Here is an 18928-nt window from a genome sequence, read left to right on the forward strand (position 1 = left end):
CAAAAAAAAAATTAAAATAAAAATCTTGCTTGAAACAAACACTCTGTAATTTCTTATTCTGCTAATGATTAAAAATTAATAATAACTAGGTACTATATTGTCTTGAAAGTAAGTTTTTTAGATTGATTTTAATAATTAAATACCTAACTACAATTTAAACTTGAAACTACTTTCATTATTTCTACCTAGTTTTTCTAGTTCTACATATATAGTTTTTATTATTAGGAACTAAAATACATAGCTATAGCCTCGGTTCCGCCTCGGCTAAACTTCTAAAAAAACCTATTTTAATTTTTTTTTAAACAATTTCAAATATTTTATGTAAATTATTACAAAAAGATTTCAATTAAAGTTTTTACAAATTAAATTAGAAAATAAATACTTAGCTTTGCCTCGGTTAGCTTTTTTATTTTCTATGCATAAACAAGAAAATACCTAGAATTTTTAAAACGCCCTCTTTTTCTTATTTATTTGGTCATCATCAAAAAATTTGATGCTTTGCCTTATTAATTTTTTTATGTATTTTTATAGAATAATTTTAATTTAAATTTGAAATTACTTATTTTTCTTTATTATCTTGTTTAAAATTTGTTATTGAGAAATAAAAAACCTAACTACTAGCCTCGGCTTCGCCTTGGCTAACTTGTATATCTGCTGTGCATATAGACAAATAAATATTTTTAAAAAAAAATTGAAAATCAAAATTTTGTCTAAAAAGAAAACTTTAAATTTCAAAAATCATTAAAAAATAATAACTACTATCGAATACTCGACTTTACCTTGGTAAATTTTTTAAATTAATTTTAATAAAAAGTAATTTTAAAATAATTATAACGAAGTATTTTAAGATTTTTTGAAACAGTATCAAATATCCTAATTATTGCAAGAAGATTTCAATTAAAGTAATTACAAATTAAATTAGAAAATACTCAGCTTTGTCTCGGTTACCTTTTTTATTTCCTATGCATATACAATTTTTGAAAAAAAAAGGAAAATAAAAATTTTGCTTAAAAAGAATACCTTAAATTTTGAAAACGCCCTTTATTTCTTATTTTGGTAATAATAAAAAAATAATCGGTTTTGCTTTAGTAAATTTTTTAAACTAATTTTTCTAGAGTACTTAATATTAATTTAAATTTGAAATTACTTATATTTCTTCTAGTTTAAAATTTGTTATTGAGAAATAAAAAACCTAACTACTAGCCTCGGCTAGACTTCTAAGACATCGACGTATTTTAAGATTTTTTAAAACAGTATCAAATATCTTAATTATTGCAATTAAAGTAATTACAAATTAAATTAAAAAATAAATACTCAGCTTTGCCTCGGTTAGCTTTTTTATTTCCTATGCACAAACAATTTTTGAAAAAAAAAGGAAAATAAAAATTTTGCTTAAAAAGAATACCTTAAATTTTAAAAACACCCTCTATTTTGGTAATAATGAAAAAATAATCGGCTTTGCCTTAGTCAATTTTTTAAACTAATTTTTATAGAGTACTTAATATTAATTTAAATCTGAAATTACTTATATTTCTTTTATTATCTACTATTTTTTTTATTAAGATATAAAAACCTTATTCTAGCCTCGGCTTCCTCTCGGCTAACTTTTATATCTGCTATGCAGACATATAAATAATTAAAAAAAATTGATAATAAAAGTTTTGTTTAAAAAAAAATTAATTTTTAAACAACCTGTATTTCTTATTCTGATAGTCATTAAAAAATGATAACTACTATCGAATACTCGGCTTTGCCTTGGTCAATTTTTTTAATTATTTTTAATAAGGAGTAATTTTAAAATAATCACAATTATTAAGATAGTTAGTTTACATTATGTATTGGAAATTAGAATACCTAACTACTCGGCTCCGCCTCGGCTAGACTTCTAAGACAGCGACGTATGTTTCAATTTTTTTGAAACAGTATCAAATATTTTAATTAAATTATTGCTAAGAGTTTTGAATTAAATAAATTTCCCAACTTCAGGAATAACTAATAAATTTCAATAAAACTCAAAATTTCAATTTAAATTAGAAGTTAAATTAGAAATTGCTGCTACTTTCTGACGAAATTTTGGTAAAATAATTTTTACTAAATAACAAAGTAAGTAGTTGCAAGTTTAGAAGCGACTTGAGACTTTTTTAAAACAATCTTAAATAATTTTAGAATAATTACGAATTAAATTAGAAAACACATATTTTCTGATTTTCACAATTATCAAAAAAAAAAAAGTACTAGCCCCGGCTTTGCCTTGGCAAACTTTTTAATTATCTATTATTTAGTTTTTTTTTGTATCTATTTTAACCTACGTTTAAAAATTTATAAAATCAATAGCTGAAACTTTAGAAATACTAACTTAATATGTTTTCTCCAAAATTTCATTTTTTACAAATTTACAAACTTTTTTAAGTTTAATTTGGTTTTGCAATCAAAATAATTTTAGCACACTATTTAAAAAGTTAAAATCATATCGTCAATAAAATTTATGATCAAAGTTGCTTGTGATTTGTATAATTTTTATTCTGTACATTATCCATTGCTGCCAACTTAATTTTAAAGTCGTAGGAAATAAAAAAAACCTATTGTGTCTCAGCCGCCAACTTGATATTTTCCACCGAAAATAGAAATTTTTCCACCCCCCTCGAGGGCGTATCTAGAAAATGGCGGTACTTCCTCCTTATATCACAAATATTTCCTTGTCTCATGCATATTTAACAGGTACCAGCTTCCTTCTCTATTCGCCGATGTCTCACTCCGTCTTAAAGACCCTCCCGTCGTCTCCGTCTCTCTCGCACTACCGCTTTAGATCTCTTTCTCTCTTAAAGGTGGAGGAGTTTTCTTTGTCTGCAGAACTGAGATTCGCCCATTTTATATTATATTGATTTAAGATGGCGGTGGAGCGGATTCGTACTTGTTTCCGCGGCACCCTACGATCATTCCATCTTTATTACCAAGGCGTAAGGCGAGCGCAAAAGCGAGATGAAAAATAAACACGCGCTGTAAAACATCAAGAAGGTTAAGGGTAGATTATTCAACCACGTTAAAGTTTTAGAATATATTAAAGCAGTAATCTCGAGTCACAGGAGTTGAATTTCCATGCTAAGTTAGATTAATACCTCGGAGAATTTACAATTTACGTGCCTATGTCATTATTTATGCCTGAAAGCTTCTTGAGAGATGTGTAATTTCAAACTTGACTCAACTAAGATTAGCGTCTGTGCGTGTATTCGAGCGAAAACTCCTTTCAAACACATGAACGAAAAAGATAAATATCGATCAAGACAGCGGTTTCCATAATAATGTGCTAGAACAAGCTAATGTAAATTTCCGCATCATTTTCCACGATTTTCGCCCTTAAATTCAGAGGAAAATTGGCTGAAATTTGCATAAAATTTTGCGAAATATGCTCCAAGTCTAAGATGTGTTGTCTTAACGAAAATGCACGGCCAACTTAATATAAGATATTTGCATTTATATTGAGTTATGGTAGAGTGTGTTCTATGCTACCAAGTAATAAGGCTAATATTAGTTTATCTGTGGCCGGTTTACTTTGGACATGTTGTATATTGCCCCAAGTTAGTGGCAATATTGTTTGTTTATTATCAAAGACTTGCGATAAGAAAATTGGAGATTGAAAAACGTCTTATCACATTTTTAGTTATTTTTAATCGAAAATTAGAACATTCTTAATAAAAAATTACGTTTTTAGGTAAAATTACATAAAAAGCAAAATATTTAAACTCTCCAAATACTACTTCAAAAATATTCTGAAACAATTTTTTAAACATTTAAATAAAAGAATAGAAGTTACTGGAAAAAATGGCTAGTAGCCATTTCACCTCCTAATAATAAAAATAGATTGTAGAATTTTTCTTCCAATATAAATAATACAGGGTGTTTTCTTAAAATTGTGATAAATTACAACCACAAGTTTTACATCGAAAAATAACACTTATAAACGACAGTTCTATAAAGCTTCGCTACAGATATACGGGGTGATAAAGTTTTATAATTAACATTAAAATCCTCCAAAACCACTTGAGTTATTTTTATAAAATTCTAAAAGCGCTTATACATTAGATAATTTTTAATTAACAGTTTTAAATAAAAAAATCGTAAATAATAAATACTTATCAATATTTTTTTTTCTTAATATTGCAAAAAATGCAAAAATAAAAATACGCACGCCACTCTTGACAGCAGAGATAAAGTAATTGCCGAGAAATAAGCCCTTTCAATGTCCCACTAAATTAAAAAAAAAATAACAAGTGGTTTCGTAAAAACAAAATTAATTTTTATCATAAAACCTTGTCACCCTGTGACGAAGCTTTAACGGATTATAGTTTATTTGACAAATTAATGTAATTTTTGATGTATAACTGTAATTAGCAGTTTTAAATAAAAAAAAATCGTAAATAATAAATACTTATCAATTTTTTTTTCTTAATGCAAAAAAATGCAAAAATAAAAATACGCACGCCACTCTTGACAGCAGAGATAAAGTAATTGCCGAGAAATAAGCCCTTTCAATATCTCACAAAACCACTAAATTTAAAAAAAGTAACAAGTGGTTTCGTTAAAACAAAATTAATTTTTATCATAAAACCTTGTCACTCTGTATATCCGAAACGAAGCTTTAACGGACTATAGTTTATTTGACAAATTAATGTAATTTTTGATGTAAAACATGTGGTTGCAATTTTACGCAATATTAAAAAACACCCTGTACCTATTTGTAATTATTTTAAATAAATGTCTCACAAAACTTTAAAATAATTACTTTAAAGTTATTTTTATGATAATTATTTAAACATCAAATACATTCTAAAAGAATTTCTAATCTAAAATATTTCAAACATAGAATTTGAATTTACTAAGTCAAGAACAACCGAGGCGCAGCCGAGAATATTAGTCATTTTATTTTCTAATAAGTAATAAAAACTAAGTAAAAAACATTTAATAATTTAATTTTTAATTTCTGTAATTGCGAATTTTAAGAATTATTCAAAAAACAAATAGGGTAAGTAAGGAAGAAATTAACTACATTTCGAAAAACCTGCTGTAAAATTATGACTTTTATTTCAAGTCAAACCATAAACAACTTATAAAATGACGCTTATCTCTTTTTTTCTTAATTTTTCCTGCATTTGTTTTTAGCTTCTTTTTTTGTATTTGTAACTTTTTTTTCAATGTCAATTGTAAACATGTTTTAAGCTCTAAAATACACGAAATTTCTAACAAAACACTAAAAAAACGAAACAAAAAAAATAAAACAATGAAATAATAATAAATAATAAAGTTAACATTAGGTCAACAAAAAAAAATGAACAGAAACGACTTTTTAGATTATCTTACCAAACATTTACACATTTATGTATTTAGTCGTTTGTTTCTTTACTTTATTACTATTTTTTTTAAAGACGCAGCAATACATATCTATTATGTACTTACAAAAATAAAAAGTTCAACAGTGTTTCAAAACTCGCGCCCCAAAAAAAAATTCCAGGTAAAATAAGATATCAGAAACATAGAAAAAGATGAAAAATGTTTAAAAAATTCTATCTGTTAAAAAATTTTGACATTTGACATTTTTTATGTATATTTAATGTTACTGATGATTTTGTATGTTTTTTCATAATTATTAAGAAAGGCTAGAAAAATTTTGCTAATAAAAGCCACAAATAACGTTAAATAATGTTACATTTTAGGATCAGTTTCCTTGTTTCTTCTAATAGTCTGTAGCAAAAAAAATTGGAAAATTATTTTTCCAACAAAAACAAATAGAGTCAAAGTAAATTTAAATCCTCATAACTTCAAATTTTTTATAGACTTTTTAACATTTTTTCCATATTTCTGGTATCTTACCTTTTCCCTGGGGCAGCCTGTATAATCAAAACGTTATTTCAAGCTTTTATCCCTTCAAAAAAATAATTGTACTAATAAAAGTAACATTCTCACTGCTTTATAAAATACAAGAATAGCTTGTTACTTTTGAGTCACCCTGTACATTTTCATTATTTGGTAAATTCTTAAAGAATGTGTTCTAAAAATTTTTGATCAAATTTTTGCCTAAAATACTTAATAATTTTGTATTTCACTATGAAAAATAGTTCTAGAAGAGTTCTAAGTTCTAAAGTCCAACTATCCCGAAATTTCCGAAATCACACATTTTGTAAACATTAAAGTTTATGAAACTTGACAATTTTTATATTTTTTTGTCTTAAAGTTTTTTATTGTTGCCAACTTAATTTCAAAATCGTAGGCAACTTTAATCAGAAATCTAATTAAATATTTCTAAATAATCAATAAAAAAAAAGAATTTTGAAATATCTACGCTGAAACATAAGGAAATAGGAAAACCTTTTTTATTATTTAACTTAATTATTAATTCTGGGAGTTTTGTTACTTAGATTATTGGTTTATAATTTGGTCAATTATCCAGTTTCCCGGCTGATCTCGCACCTAATCGATGCTGAAATCGTCCATTTCACGGCCTAGCGCCTGAAAAAGCCCTCAAAATCCGCAAAAAAGCTCCCGGCGATAAAAAGCTGTAAAAAGCTCGACAAACAAGTTAATTAAAAGCTCTTTTCCCCCATCCGACGATTAATTAATTGTTTGTCGAGCTCGTGTAAAAATCCGGCCCGATTACCGCAAACAACATTCCTGTTTTCCACTGTGTTTTCATTCACCGGACTATAAATCTCCGGTTAGTGTTGTCTCTCTCGCACTTGATGAAGGATTTTAGGTGTCGAAGGGAGACAACAGGTAATAATAAAACAGGCAAAAATGAAAGAATCCATACGCTGAAAGGCGCATGTGTGAAAGAATAAAAACGGGGCTCTTGATGAAGCTTTTTAATTTTTTTTTCAGAGCTTCATTCACGGTGTGATGAATGGGGTTGGTGGGTGTGGAAATGTGGGACCGGAAACGGTGGTGAGTTTATAAAAATGTTTATTTTATTGTGTTCCGATTTGATTAAAACTGATTGAAAAATTGTGATTTATTTCTGAAACTATTTCAAAATTTATTGGTAACAATTTTATTTATTTAGAAAAAATCTTTTCGTCCTTTTAGTTTTGATTAAATTGCAATAATGACAAACTATAACTAAGTTATGAAATTAGAGGCAGGAATTGAGAAATATAAAAGTTTTTTTTTATTTAGTTACTATTTTTAATCCTTAATTTCAATTTTGTTTTAAGATTTTGGTTTGTATAAAAAAATCTATATAATGTCTAGTAACTTTAAAACTTCAAAAACGTAAAATCTACCGAATAATTGTTAGATCTTTGTTTTTACATCTACGAAAAAAATCTTAAAACAATCTTAAAAAATAGAATATTAGAATAAGAATAAGTAGGCAGATAACAGAAAACTTTGTTGGAAGATTATGAAGTTTAAAGAACCTTAAAATATCAGAATCTTAAAACTCCAGAAGTTTAGGTAAATAAAGTCTTGCTAAACTTATATTACAGAATCTTGAAACAATAACGATTTAAAGATTGTGATCTTTACAAATTTAAAATGTTTAAATTTTAAATCTTAAATAACATTTTAAAATAAATATCTAATGAAATCTTGAAACCATAATTTTTGTGTATTTGTTTTTTTCATTAGAGTGAGTTGACAAGACAAGTGTTTCAAGATTTTGTTGAATATTGCAAATATTTAAAGATGGCCAGAATCTTGAAATTTAAAATAAAATTCTAAATTCTCTAAAACGAGAGATTAAATTTTTGATTAAAATAAAATAGACACGTTGCAAAATCTTAAACCATTAATGAAGTTTAAAACATTAGAATAATTAGTCTTAAAATTTATTCCTTAAATTTTTAATAAAATCTTAAAACTTAAAACTTGCAAATTAGTTTCGTTTTTCAAGGTGAGTCAACAATGAAAATTTTTGTTTAAAGATTTTGGAAATTCTAAATCTTGGAATTTAAACACTTTAAAATATTAGAATCTTAAAACCTCGGAAGCTTAGGTAAATAAAATCTACTTAAGATTAAATTACAAAATCTTGAAAAGTGTAGGTATTCTTTACAATTTTGAAAAGTTTAAATCTTGAATCTATTGAAATCATAATTTTTCTGAAGTTATTTCTTATTTTCTTAAGGTGAGTCAACAATATTAAACTTTGTTTCAAGATTTTGTTGAATATTGTAAATATTTTAAGATGGCTAGAATCTTGAAATTCCAAAGATGTATAAAATTTACAAAATCTCTAAAGCCAGAAATTGATTAAAATAAATAAACACAATACAAAATCTTGAAACGATAAATCTCTGCAATCTTCAATCTTTAATAATAAAATTCTGAACTAGAAATTTTATGAACTCATTAAAAACCTTAATAGATTGAAAGCTTTGCGATCTTGAAACGTTCATTTCTTAAATCTTGAATTTTGGAATAATAAAAAACTAGCACTACAATTTTGTGGATTTATTCCTCTTTTTTTCACGCACAGCCGACAAAAAATTCAGGATTTTTAAGATTTCATTATTTAAATCTTAAAAGTGTGAATATTTTTTCACAAACATGATGCACTTTGAAAAGACGAACCTACCCTAGCAATTACTCCAACCCTTATCGCCCCTTTCTGATCAAAATTCAGTCCTAAAACCACCCCCAACTGCAACTAGTGACTAAATCCACCTCTATTTTCAATAAAAATCAAAATTTTTGTCTTGGTGGTTTAATTTAACAGCCATAGGGGAGGTTCTTGCAAGGATTAGCGTAATATTCTCTCTCCGGTTGAGAGAGAGATCTTTCCCTTTTCGCCGTTTGTAAACTGGAACTTTGCCAATTTAAATGATAAAACGATACTATTAACTTAGTGGGGGAGAAATACAATAAATTATACAAGATTTTACCTAAGGTTAAGTTAGTGAATGTAATACAGGACGAAACCTAAACCATTAAATTTACGAACGCCATTATGCCCTTTAAGACTCTGCTATTAATGAAAACGGCCAACGTTGCAAATAAGGTACTAGACGCCGGAATTTAGAGCACACACAGGTTTTATGTGTTTTAGACCTAATTGAAGGGATACGAAACGACGAGGGAGAGGGATTTTAAACACAATCTGATTCTCAAATGAGAAATTGATTTTTTGCCACCGGATTTGACTAAGTTCATCATTTAAGAATAAAAATAGAAGATATAGATAGACCTTTTACAAAACAAACAGAATTGTTTTTTTAACAATTTTTTTTCTAAATCGATTCTGAGAAGAGAAGTGTAACTTTCTGTAGTTTTATTTATAAAAATGCTCAAAATGATGATCTCGTCTCAAAATTTGCTAAAAAACAGTTCTACAAAATAAAAATATTTATAATAAAAGGGTATAACAGAAAAAGCTCGGCTTAGCCTCGGCTAGTAACCAGTCTGTTTCGTTGTTTGTCTTATAATTAATCATTAGTTGTAATTTTTTTAATCAATCAATATACTATACATACCCATTTATAATAAAAAAATATAATACCTAATATAAGTAAAAAATATACAGGTAGATTCAGTTAAAACCAATCAGAAACATACTGGTAAAGCAAAAAAAATTACAGTTTTTTTCGATTAAGGCAAGATTCCAACTGAGAAAATTCAGTCGAATTATCCCAATTTTATCTATTTTTGTAATAAAATAATAGCATAAAATTGAATTAAACGTTTGTAGAACAATTGTTTTAAACTATTTTGTGTCTCTGATAAAAAATAATACAAAAATCATAACTGCTAGGCTCGGCTGCGCCTCGGCTAGCTTCTGCTATTGTGACAAACTAAAAATAAACAAGACATTATTTTATTCGATATACCTACAGAGTAGTTCAAAACTTTGTTACAAAAATTTAGTTTTTAATGTGTACGTAATTTTTGAGTCTTTCTGTGGATAGGTAGATAAACACTAAAATTTTCCAAAGTTCAAATAATGTTTGTTTTTTATTTTTTCCAGACTGAATCTTGAATTTTATTATGATTTTGGGACACAGAAAAAGTTTCTCAAAATTTGTGTCAAAATTAAAAATTAAAAAATTAAAAAAAAACACCAATAACAATCTTATGTTAAATTCGACAAAAAGACAATAGATAAAGCTTTTAGAAAATAAAAAATATTTATATTATACTTTTCTTTTTTGTTTTAACTTTAGTACTATAATAAAAGCTAGCCAAGGCAAATCCGAGCTGTCATTGCATTTTGGTCTCTTATTTATTTAACACAAAAACAATGTGGCTCAAGACAGTAACTTTTAAAAAGTACGAATTTTTTAATCATCCTGTAGACACTAAATTATTATTTTATTTAAAAAAATAGACAAAATTTCTAAACTTTAACGTTTTTATTTTTCCAAGACTAATTTTTTGTAAATCTTGACTTTTATTATCATTTTGACAACAAAATTGTAATTTCTTGCAGTTTGAGTCAAAATCGGTGTATTTTTTTACATGTTATTGTTAACAAAAGCACTAAAAATAACGACTTTATGTCAAAATAAAAACAAATATGATGTGTTTGCAATGTTTTTGTTATTTTAATTAAATACAGTAGAGTGTGATAGCCGAGGCTACAAGTTAGCGTACCGTGAGATCAAGGGTGGTCATGGATTTGAAAATAATTGTCGTAGATTATGTCATCGACGCTGTCAGTTGACAGAATTATTTCAAAAAGATGATATAAGCAACGACAGGCGTTTTCCATTCCATGACCACCCTTGATAAAGATTTTTTTTTTCTTTATTTACCAGAGATACAGTGGCAGTTATTAAAAATTTGAGTTAGTTTCTAAAGTACGCAATTTTTAAGTCATCCTGTATACAGGGTATTCGTTTTTCTCCACCATGGGAATCTCAGTTATTATAAGAGATACGAGGTCGGTTAAATTAAGGCAAAGTTGCACATTTTTATGCTGAACAATAATCTGAAAGAAAATTCAATGTGTCATTTTTAGTTTTAGAATTATTGAAAAAAAAAACGGAAATTTGTAATTTTCGTTTTTATTTTTTCAAGCGGAAACTAAAAGACCTAGACATTTTTAATTAGGACGTTCTTAAGGCACTTTTTTACAAGGAATCTAAATCTATCATTGTATTTTCCAAGGCGCTCTTAATATCATGGTCACAAAACTCAACTTTGGATTTTCTTATGGACGCCATATTTAATTTCTGTATTTTTTAAAAGTCTTTTTGTTTCTGATTACAACGATATATTACACGATATGATAAAATTTTACATGCTGATTAAAATTAGAAAAAAGCGTCTTTGCGAAAAGTGCTTTGGAAAAAACGCCCACAATTTTAATTAACAAACTAATTTTTGAAGGTGGTGCATTCGAGCATCTTTTATAACCTTGTGTTGTTTTCTTTTGCGAAAAATAAATTTTAGTTTATCACGTGTTCCTATTTCAAAACTCAAAAATTTATAAATTTCCAACAGATGAAATTTTAATGTTCAAACCGTTATAAATAAATATAGAGTTTTTTAAATATGTTTCCGCAATATCTTATAACTTTAATAAGCTATACAGGGTGCGCCAGAACTCGCGCCCCAGAGAAAAATGCCATATAAAGTCAGATACCAGGAACATGGAAAAAAAATATCTATAAAAATTTCGAAGTTATGAGGGTTTAAAGTTTGCACTTAGACTCTATTTATTTCTGTTAGAAAAATAATTTTCCAAGTTTTTTTGCTATAGGCTATTAAAAGGGGAAACAAGGAAGCTGTATCTTAAATTGTAATGTTATTTGTGGCTTTTATTGGCAAAATTTTTGTCCCTTTACTAAATAAATGTAAAAAAACGTATACAAGATCATCAGTATCCTTAAATAGATATAAAAAAATGTCAAATGTCAAAAAATAAATGTCAAATTTTTTGGACAGATAGAATTTTTTAAACATTTTTTTCATGTTCCTGGTATCTTACCTTACTTGAAAATTTTCTCTGGGGCTCGAGTTCTGGCGCACCTGTATTTCTCTATATTATCAAAAAAAATGTAAAAATAATTTTGGTGTTCCCTTAAGTAGGTAAGCTTGACGGAAATGTGACTAAATTCAACTGAACTGTCAAAATCTAGTTTATTAATTAAACTTGTTGGTGTTTTTTCCAAAGCACTCTTCGTAAAAACGCTTTTTTTAAATTTTGATCAACATGTAAAATTTGATCATATCGTGTGATACATCGTTGTAATCAAGAACAAAAAGACTATTCAAAAATACAGAAATCGAATATAGCGTCCATAAGAAAGTCCAAAGTTGTGTGTTGTAACTCTGATATCAAGAACGCCTTGGAAAATACCATGACAGATTTAGATTCCTTGTAAAAAAATGCCTCAAAAACGTATTAGTTTAAAACATCTAAGTTTTTTAGTTTTCGCTTGAAAAATAAAAACGAAAATTGCAAATTTCCATTTTTTCCAATAATTCAAAAACGCCACATTAAATTTTCTTTCAGATTATTGTTTAGCATAAAAATGTGCAACTTTGCCCTAATTGATTGTATCTCTTATAATAACTAAGATCTCCATGGTGGAGCTCGAAAAACGAAGACCCTAAAATTTCTAACTTTTTTCAAGACTTAATTTTTGGTAAATAAATCATCCAAAATTCTAATTTTTTTGAATATCTATAGAAATGGGTTTAGCCAGCCTCGCAATTTGTTTTCGTTTTCGTAAAAAAATTCGTCGTAAGCCTTCTAGATTTTTTCATAGCAAAATGGTCTTTATCGTCCCTTTGTATAAGACCCTCCTCGCACGGTTCGTCTGCAAAGTGTTAACTCAATATCCGCGTTGTCTTAAGTTTTCTATGTAATTTGCATGGAAGCCATTTTGAAAGCTCAGTGGAAGTGTGCGTTGAAGGGGGAGTCGTGTCCGGGGTAGGAGGTAAGAAAGAGACGGCCAGATATTTCCCTCTATAATATATCCCGTTTTTGGGGTGGCGGTGCGGTGGGTGGGTTCAGGGGTGGCTTTATTTTGGGGGAGAGAGAGCTCAGGTTCGCTCTAAGGAAATTACATAAACCTTAAGTAAGCGAGGCTGACGCGGCGGAGCGCGCGGGGCTGTCAGGGTGAAATTCCGAATATTATGATTAATTATGCGCCACCGCTTGCTTCGATACACTTTATTCGCACTGTGTATGTATATATATTGTAAACTGATAAGGTTGCCGACGCCATTTTGTAACTTGGAACGAAGAAAAACGACACCCTTATATGCCAGAAATGGTGAAATGATTGTTATCTAGATGCCGCAGGAAAGACGCAATTAATCGGGGAAGGAAACTTCAAAGAGATTGTTTGCGTAGATTAGGGTATTTTTAAGCCTTGAGAAATTAATTTTGAATCAACTGTTTAGTTCAATAAACAATAGTAATAATTTTACAATAAAAAAAAAGTAAAAACATCGATAAGATGTAAATTTGCAAACACATTAGAAATCAAATGTTTAATTGGTGGTAATTTTTGAAATTTCCTGTATGAGTTTTAGACAAAATTGTACTTGTTTTCAAACTACATCATGTTTGATTAAGTTTTCAAAATTTGTTATTAATATTTCTTTATTTTTTAAATAATTAGTTATTTTTTAAAAACATAACTGAGTCACTCTGTAGAATTAAAATTTAGGAAAAATAAATCAAATCAAAATGTGTATGTGTATGTGTATTTTTCACTTCTTGAATACGGATCTTAAATTTTTACCAATAAATTTAGAAAAAAAAAATTATTTAAAAAACCTACACCAAAATTATAGACTTAACGGTTGTCTTACATAAGACACTCTATACGTCTTTTTAATTTTTTAAACGTTATTTATTTAAGTTTTCTAACAAGATACAATAAATACAAAAATTATTGACTTTTAATAGAAACAAGAGTTAAGACGTTTTGCCTGAATCACTGCATTTTTTATACTTGTATTTCAATTTCATTGTTTCAACAATAGTAGTAATACCAGACATTTTACCTAAGACACCTTGTACATTTTCCATTTTCAATATTTTACAAATTTAGAAACAAGGTTTCTAACTTACAACATAAAAAGCATTATTTTTGATAAAACAGAACTGAGTCACCGAGTTACCCTGTAGATATATATAAAAATCAACCCATTGAATCAAAACAAAATAAACTTTTTCACTTCTCAAATATTTCAAATTTTTATCAATAAGTTAAAAAAAAAGTTTTTATTTATTCAAAAATTACATCAAAAGTAAAACAAGCAAAGGTCGTTTTACATGAGACACCCTATACGCCTTTTTCTAATTTTTTAAACGTCACCATTTTCCAACAAGATATAAAACATATAAGTAATATAAAAATTATTGACATTTAATAAAAACACGAGTTGAGATGTTTTTGCCTGAAACATTCTGTATTTTTTATACTTGTTTTTCAATTTCATTATTTCAACAAAAGTAGTAGTAATACCAAAGACATTTTACCTAAGACACCTTGTACATACATTTACCATTTACAATATTTTACACACTTAGAAACAAGGTTTGATTTATTTAGAAAATACGTCAAAAATACATATTTGATAAAACTAGCAGAGTCGTATTACGTGAGACACCCTCTATACGCTTTTTTTTCATAATTTAAATACAATTTATTTCAATTTTTTTAACAATACGCTTAGTAATAAATACAAAAACTGTTAGTATGAATAGTAGCAATAGTGTAACCTCGAGACGTCTTGCCAGAGAGACTCTGTATTATTTTTTGTACATGTATTTTATACAGTTTTTTTAATAAACTTAAAAGTAGTCGTATGTTTTTTATTCATAAAAAGATACATATTTGGCTGACAACTACGATACAAATAGCAAAAAAACGTCGTACCTGGGACATTTTTTAAGTCTTAAATATGTTTTGCAATTTTTTTTTTAATAAAATACAAACTAGTTATAACCATAATTTTTGTCAAGGTTTTAATTGGTTTTTCATCATAAACCATACTTTAACTTATTTATTTTAATTCAACCGGTTTTCATTTCGGTTGTAACCGATTGCGATTTTGTTTTTAGCCAAACTGGTTTTCGAATGAAACAAACTCAAACTGGTTTTAAAACAGTAAAATGACCATTTTGGACCACTTTTAGGTTTAAATTGTTTGTATTTTTTTATTTTAAAGTTTTTGAGAGCGTTGTGTTTGTAAAAAAGAGTCCATTAATATTGCATTTTATCAAAATTTATTTTTCTCCCACTTTTGAAAAACTTCTAATTAGAAAAACTCAATCTAAAATACTTTAAAAAAAGGCGTAGACAAAACACAAAAATACAATTTGTAACTTACTAAAATTTCTATAAAAAATATCATTGTTTTTTGTTATTTTTGCAACCATTTTTTCTACATTAATAAACACAACATAAAAATCGTTATTTTTGATAAAACTAAGCAGTTTTAACTGAGTCACCCTGTAGGTAAAAAATCAACCAATTAAAACAATTCAAGCTTTTTTCCAGGTCACATTAATTGACCCCTTCTCCATTTGTTAATTTCTCCAATTGATAAATCAACGATGTAAACACATTGAGCCATTTATCAATTAAAATGGCATTTGGGGTACTCATCCTGCTTGCATTCCTTGTTCCCGGAGCTTTCCCGGACATCAGAGTGGCCATCGGAAATTGCAGTAAGTTTCAAACTTTCAAAAAAAAAATTTTTAATTTTTTCTAGGTTATTACTGGTCTTTATACAAGGAAACAATTCCTTCAGATGCTTATCTAGGGGGTGTGACTCCTTCTGGCGAATTATTTTTCATTGCTCTCGTCCAATTAAAACTAATCAATGAGATTTTCGCTGGAATGCTTCTTGAAAAAACACAAACGACCCGAATTACGTCTTTAGGACTGACCAAAGAGATCAAAAATGACCCCTTTACTGTTGTTAACGTAAGTCTTATTCGACATATTTCTAATTAATTTCTTTTCAAAAATTGTAGATTTTGCGTTCGCAAGATCCAAAAGCTTTCAAATGGGTCAAAACAAAAAGTGAAGATTTGGCCCTTGTGAGCAATTTGGTCAACGGGGGCAAAGTTCTAGGTCAAGATTTATATATAGGAAGAATCATAAAAGACGGAGGATCACTACTAGGAAAGGTTTTTCCACACAAATTTATTTATCAGGGACTGTATGTGCCACAAGAGGGCGTTTTTGCACAGTTTATGGAGTATGAAGTTTTGACGTTTAATTGTGACTATAAGAGAAAAGGTCAACTAAGCGAGATGTAATTTTTATTTCTTAAACACACTGTAGAAGAAAAATGAAACACTATTTTAACTTAGTGCGAAACACCAGAAACGTGTTACCTGAAACACTCTGTGAATTTGGTTTTTTATTGAGTATTGTATTTTACTTCATTTATTTAACAGTGCCTTTAAAAACAAGAAAATATTTATAGTAAAAGTAAGAAAAAACAATGTTTCATCTGAATCACTCTGTAGGTACACTAATTTAAATTATTCAAACTGTATTTAGCAATTGTTATTTCAAACGTCCAAAAATCTACCTAATCTGAGACATTCTGTAAATTCGTTTTTTTATTTAGCATTAAATTTAAAAATTCATACAAGAAAGTATTCTCGCAAAAAAAAGAGAAAAAAACGTCTTCTTTCAATCACTCTGTATTTTCATTGAAATTATTCAAATGTGTTTTTAACTAAAAATTTTAAGTTTAATCGTAAAAACGACTAATAGTCAATTCAATTTGACATTCTTATGTGAATCACTCAGTACATTAGCTTAAATTATGTAAACTTGTTTTTTTTTCAACAATTTTCAAGTTTAATAATAAAAACGACTAAAATTCAATTTGAAATGTAATTTTTGAATTCTGTGGAAAAAAATATAAACAATAAAAACAAAAATAAAACATATTTTGTCTTGGCGTAAACAATCTACCATCCCAGAAACGTCTTACTTGAGACATTTTTTAAAGTCTTGATTTTTAATACTGTATTTAAGAGTAAATTTAAAAATTGTGGGTACAAGACTGATTTAAATTATTCAAATTTATTTTTCTTTGAGCAATTTTTATGTTTGATATTAAAACGTCTAAAATTCAATTCGAAACAACTTCTTTGGTGAAATTTCCCCTTTGTAAGCTTTGTTCCCTTCAAGAAACAGGTCTTGGAGAAGTGTGCGGACTTAATGACCCCATTTCTTGACCATAACTTGTATAGCCCAAAGGTTGGGGATCTCTAATGTTATTTTCCCTCAATGGGTTAACCTGTTCTTGAAGCGACTTCGATGAAATTGCATTAAAGTGTCCACAGGGCAAAGGGTTGAACCGCGTTTGGATGTCTTATTCACCCTTTCTGGAATTTCGAGATTTTATTTCTAGATACGTGAGAATTGTTACTCGTTGAACTTGTTTTTATTTATTATTCGTTGAATTGTAATTGAAATCGAAACTTTGACGAAACTAGATTTCATGAGAAACCTTCCAAGGGACAAAAAAGCTCTTTCAAACGGTCAAAAGGGATTTTGGTAATCTAGAGCTTACTTTAGTGTTTTATTTATTATTTTGTTTTAAAATCCTTATCTGATAAATAAATACAAAAAAAAAACAATTAAATACGACAACTAGGTACTAGCCTTGACTAGCTTTCTCTATTATATTTTTTTTTAATTACAATAAAACTTCATATTTTTTTATTTTAACAATTAACAATATTTTGAACTAATGTTAACTAATGTTTTAAATTTAGAACAATAGAAAAAACTAACCGAGGCGAAGCCGAGTTAATATGTGTTTGGTTATTTTACTAGAAGTATAGTGCGATCAAAAAGTCTTTCTATCAAGTAGGCGTTCTAGTTGAGAACGTATGTTGCATAGCAGTTCGTATGTTATCTAGATGTCATAAAATTATTTTAGTAAAATTAAAACATTGAGCTAATTAAATTGAATTATTCTATGAAACGTCTCAAAACAAACTAAAATAAGATTTTGTTCGTGTTTATTCATAAAAATCGTTCACCACGGTTTCCTGTCATAACTTACATAAAAATTATTTTGACATTTCTCATTTGTCATTGTGACATTTTATCTTCCACAGACATACGTTTTAAATTTCTACGCTTGCTTGATAAACAGACTTTTTGATCACACTGTATTATTTTAGCATCAAAGATACAATGCGGTACAAAATATTTAGAAGAAAAGTATATCATTTTTCAGTCACTCTGTAGACGTTTTACGTTATTTCATACTCCCAAATTTTTTTTTTTAAACATTAGGTGAACAAGTATAAAAGCAAGTGTGTTTTTTTTGCAGTTATCTGCTGCAAATAATTAATAAAATTTAGAGTGATATAAAAATGTGATCGTGTATTAAAAATAAAATTTTGTTTTGTTTTTAAATTATGAGTTTTTTTTCATAAAAAATAAATAATATGTAGATAATTGTAATCCTTATATCAAGGTCAGAAAAAAAAGTTTTATGGAAGATTGCTATTTGAAAAAATTAAACATTTCGCAAAACAAAACAAAATTTTATCATCAGTTTTTGCAAAAAATAAACAGTTCAAGCAAAAAACGTTTGGTTTCATGTGATTTTAGATGAGTCATCCTGTACAAAAAATTTTAGAATCTAAATTATGAACTATAATATATAATGTGATTCTTTTGATAAAACTCAAACAATTTTAGCTGATATTTATTCTATACACAGGGTGGTTCAAAAGTCTGGAAACGATTTTATTCGGGCGAAACTAAATTTTTTTGGCAAAAATATTTATAGGTGTGCAATGGCTATAAAAATGCTATTCAAAAAAAAATTAAATATTAATTAATTGTTTACACTTACGAGATATACATAGTAACAATTTTTTTTTAATGGAAACCTACCACAATTTGTATTTGTTTTTTTTTTTTAAACCTCACACTTTTTTGTTAAAACAATGTTTGACTTACAAAGATTAAAGAATTTTTTTGAGTAA

General features: G+C 27.5%; 1 protein-coding gene across 1 annotated transcript; it reads left to right on the forward strand.

Annotated features, from left to right (window-relative positions):
• The first annotated feature begins 6889 nt into the window (after positions 1 to 6889).
• LOC123008740 lies at positions 6890 to 17900 on the forward strand. Its single transcript, XM_044404735.1, has 4 exons — positions 6890 to 6933; positions 15453 to 15622; positions 15667 to 15881; positions 15932 to 17900. Exons 2-4 carry the CDS (start codon positions 15541 to 15543, stop codon positions 16217 to 16219), a joined length of 585 nt encoding a protein of 194 aa, XP_044260670.1. The 5' UTR covers positions 6890 to 6933; positions 15453 to 15540; the 3' UTR covers positions 16220 to 17900.
• The last annotated feature ends 1028 nt before the right edge of the window (positions 17901 to 18928 follow it).

Source organism: Tribolium madens, unplaced genomic scaffold, assembly GCF_015345945.1.
Source record: "Tribolium madens isolate multiple individuals breed KSU strain unplaced genomic scaffold, Tmad_KSU_1.1 Scaffold_71;HRSCAF=194;Tcas5.2_LG6, whole genome shotgun sequence".
In the NCBI taxonomy this organism is placed as follows: Eukaryota; Metazoa; Arthropoda; class Insecta; order Coleoptera; family Tenebrionidae; genus Tribolium; species Tribolium madens.

What these genes read in the sequence shown, in the direction of transcription:
- LOC123008740 (XM_044404735.1), top strand. Translation starts at nt 15,541, where the DNA reads ATGGCATTTGGGGTACTCATCCTGCTTGCATTCCTTGTTCCCGGAGCT. An exon ending in AGTGGCCATCGGAAATTGCA is followed by an intron (nt 15,623 to 15,666) that starts GTAAGTTTCAAA and finishes AATTTTTTCTAG; the next exon opens with GTTATTACTGGTCTTTATAC. An exon ending in ACCCCTTTACTGTTGTTAAC is followed by an intron (nt 15,882 to 15,931) that starts GTAAGTCTTATT and finishes CAAAAATTGTAG; the next exon opens with ATTTTGCGTTCGCAAGATCC.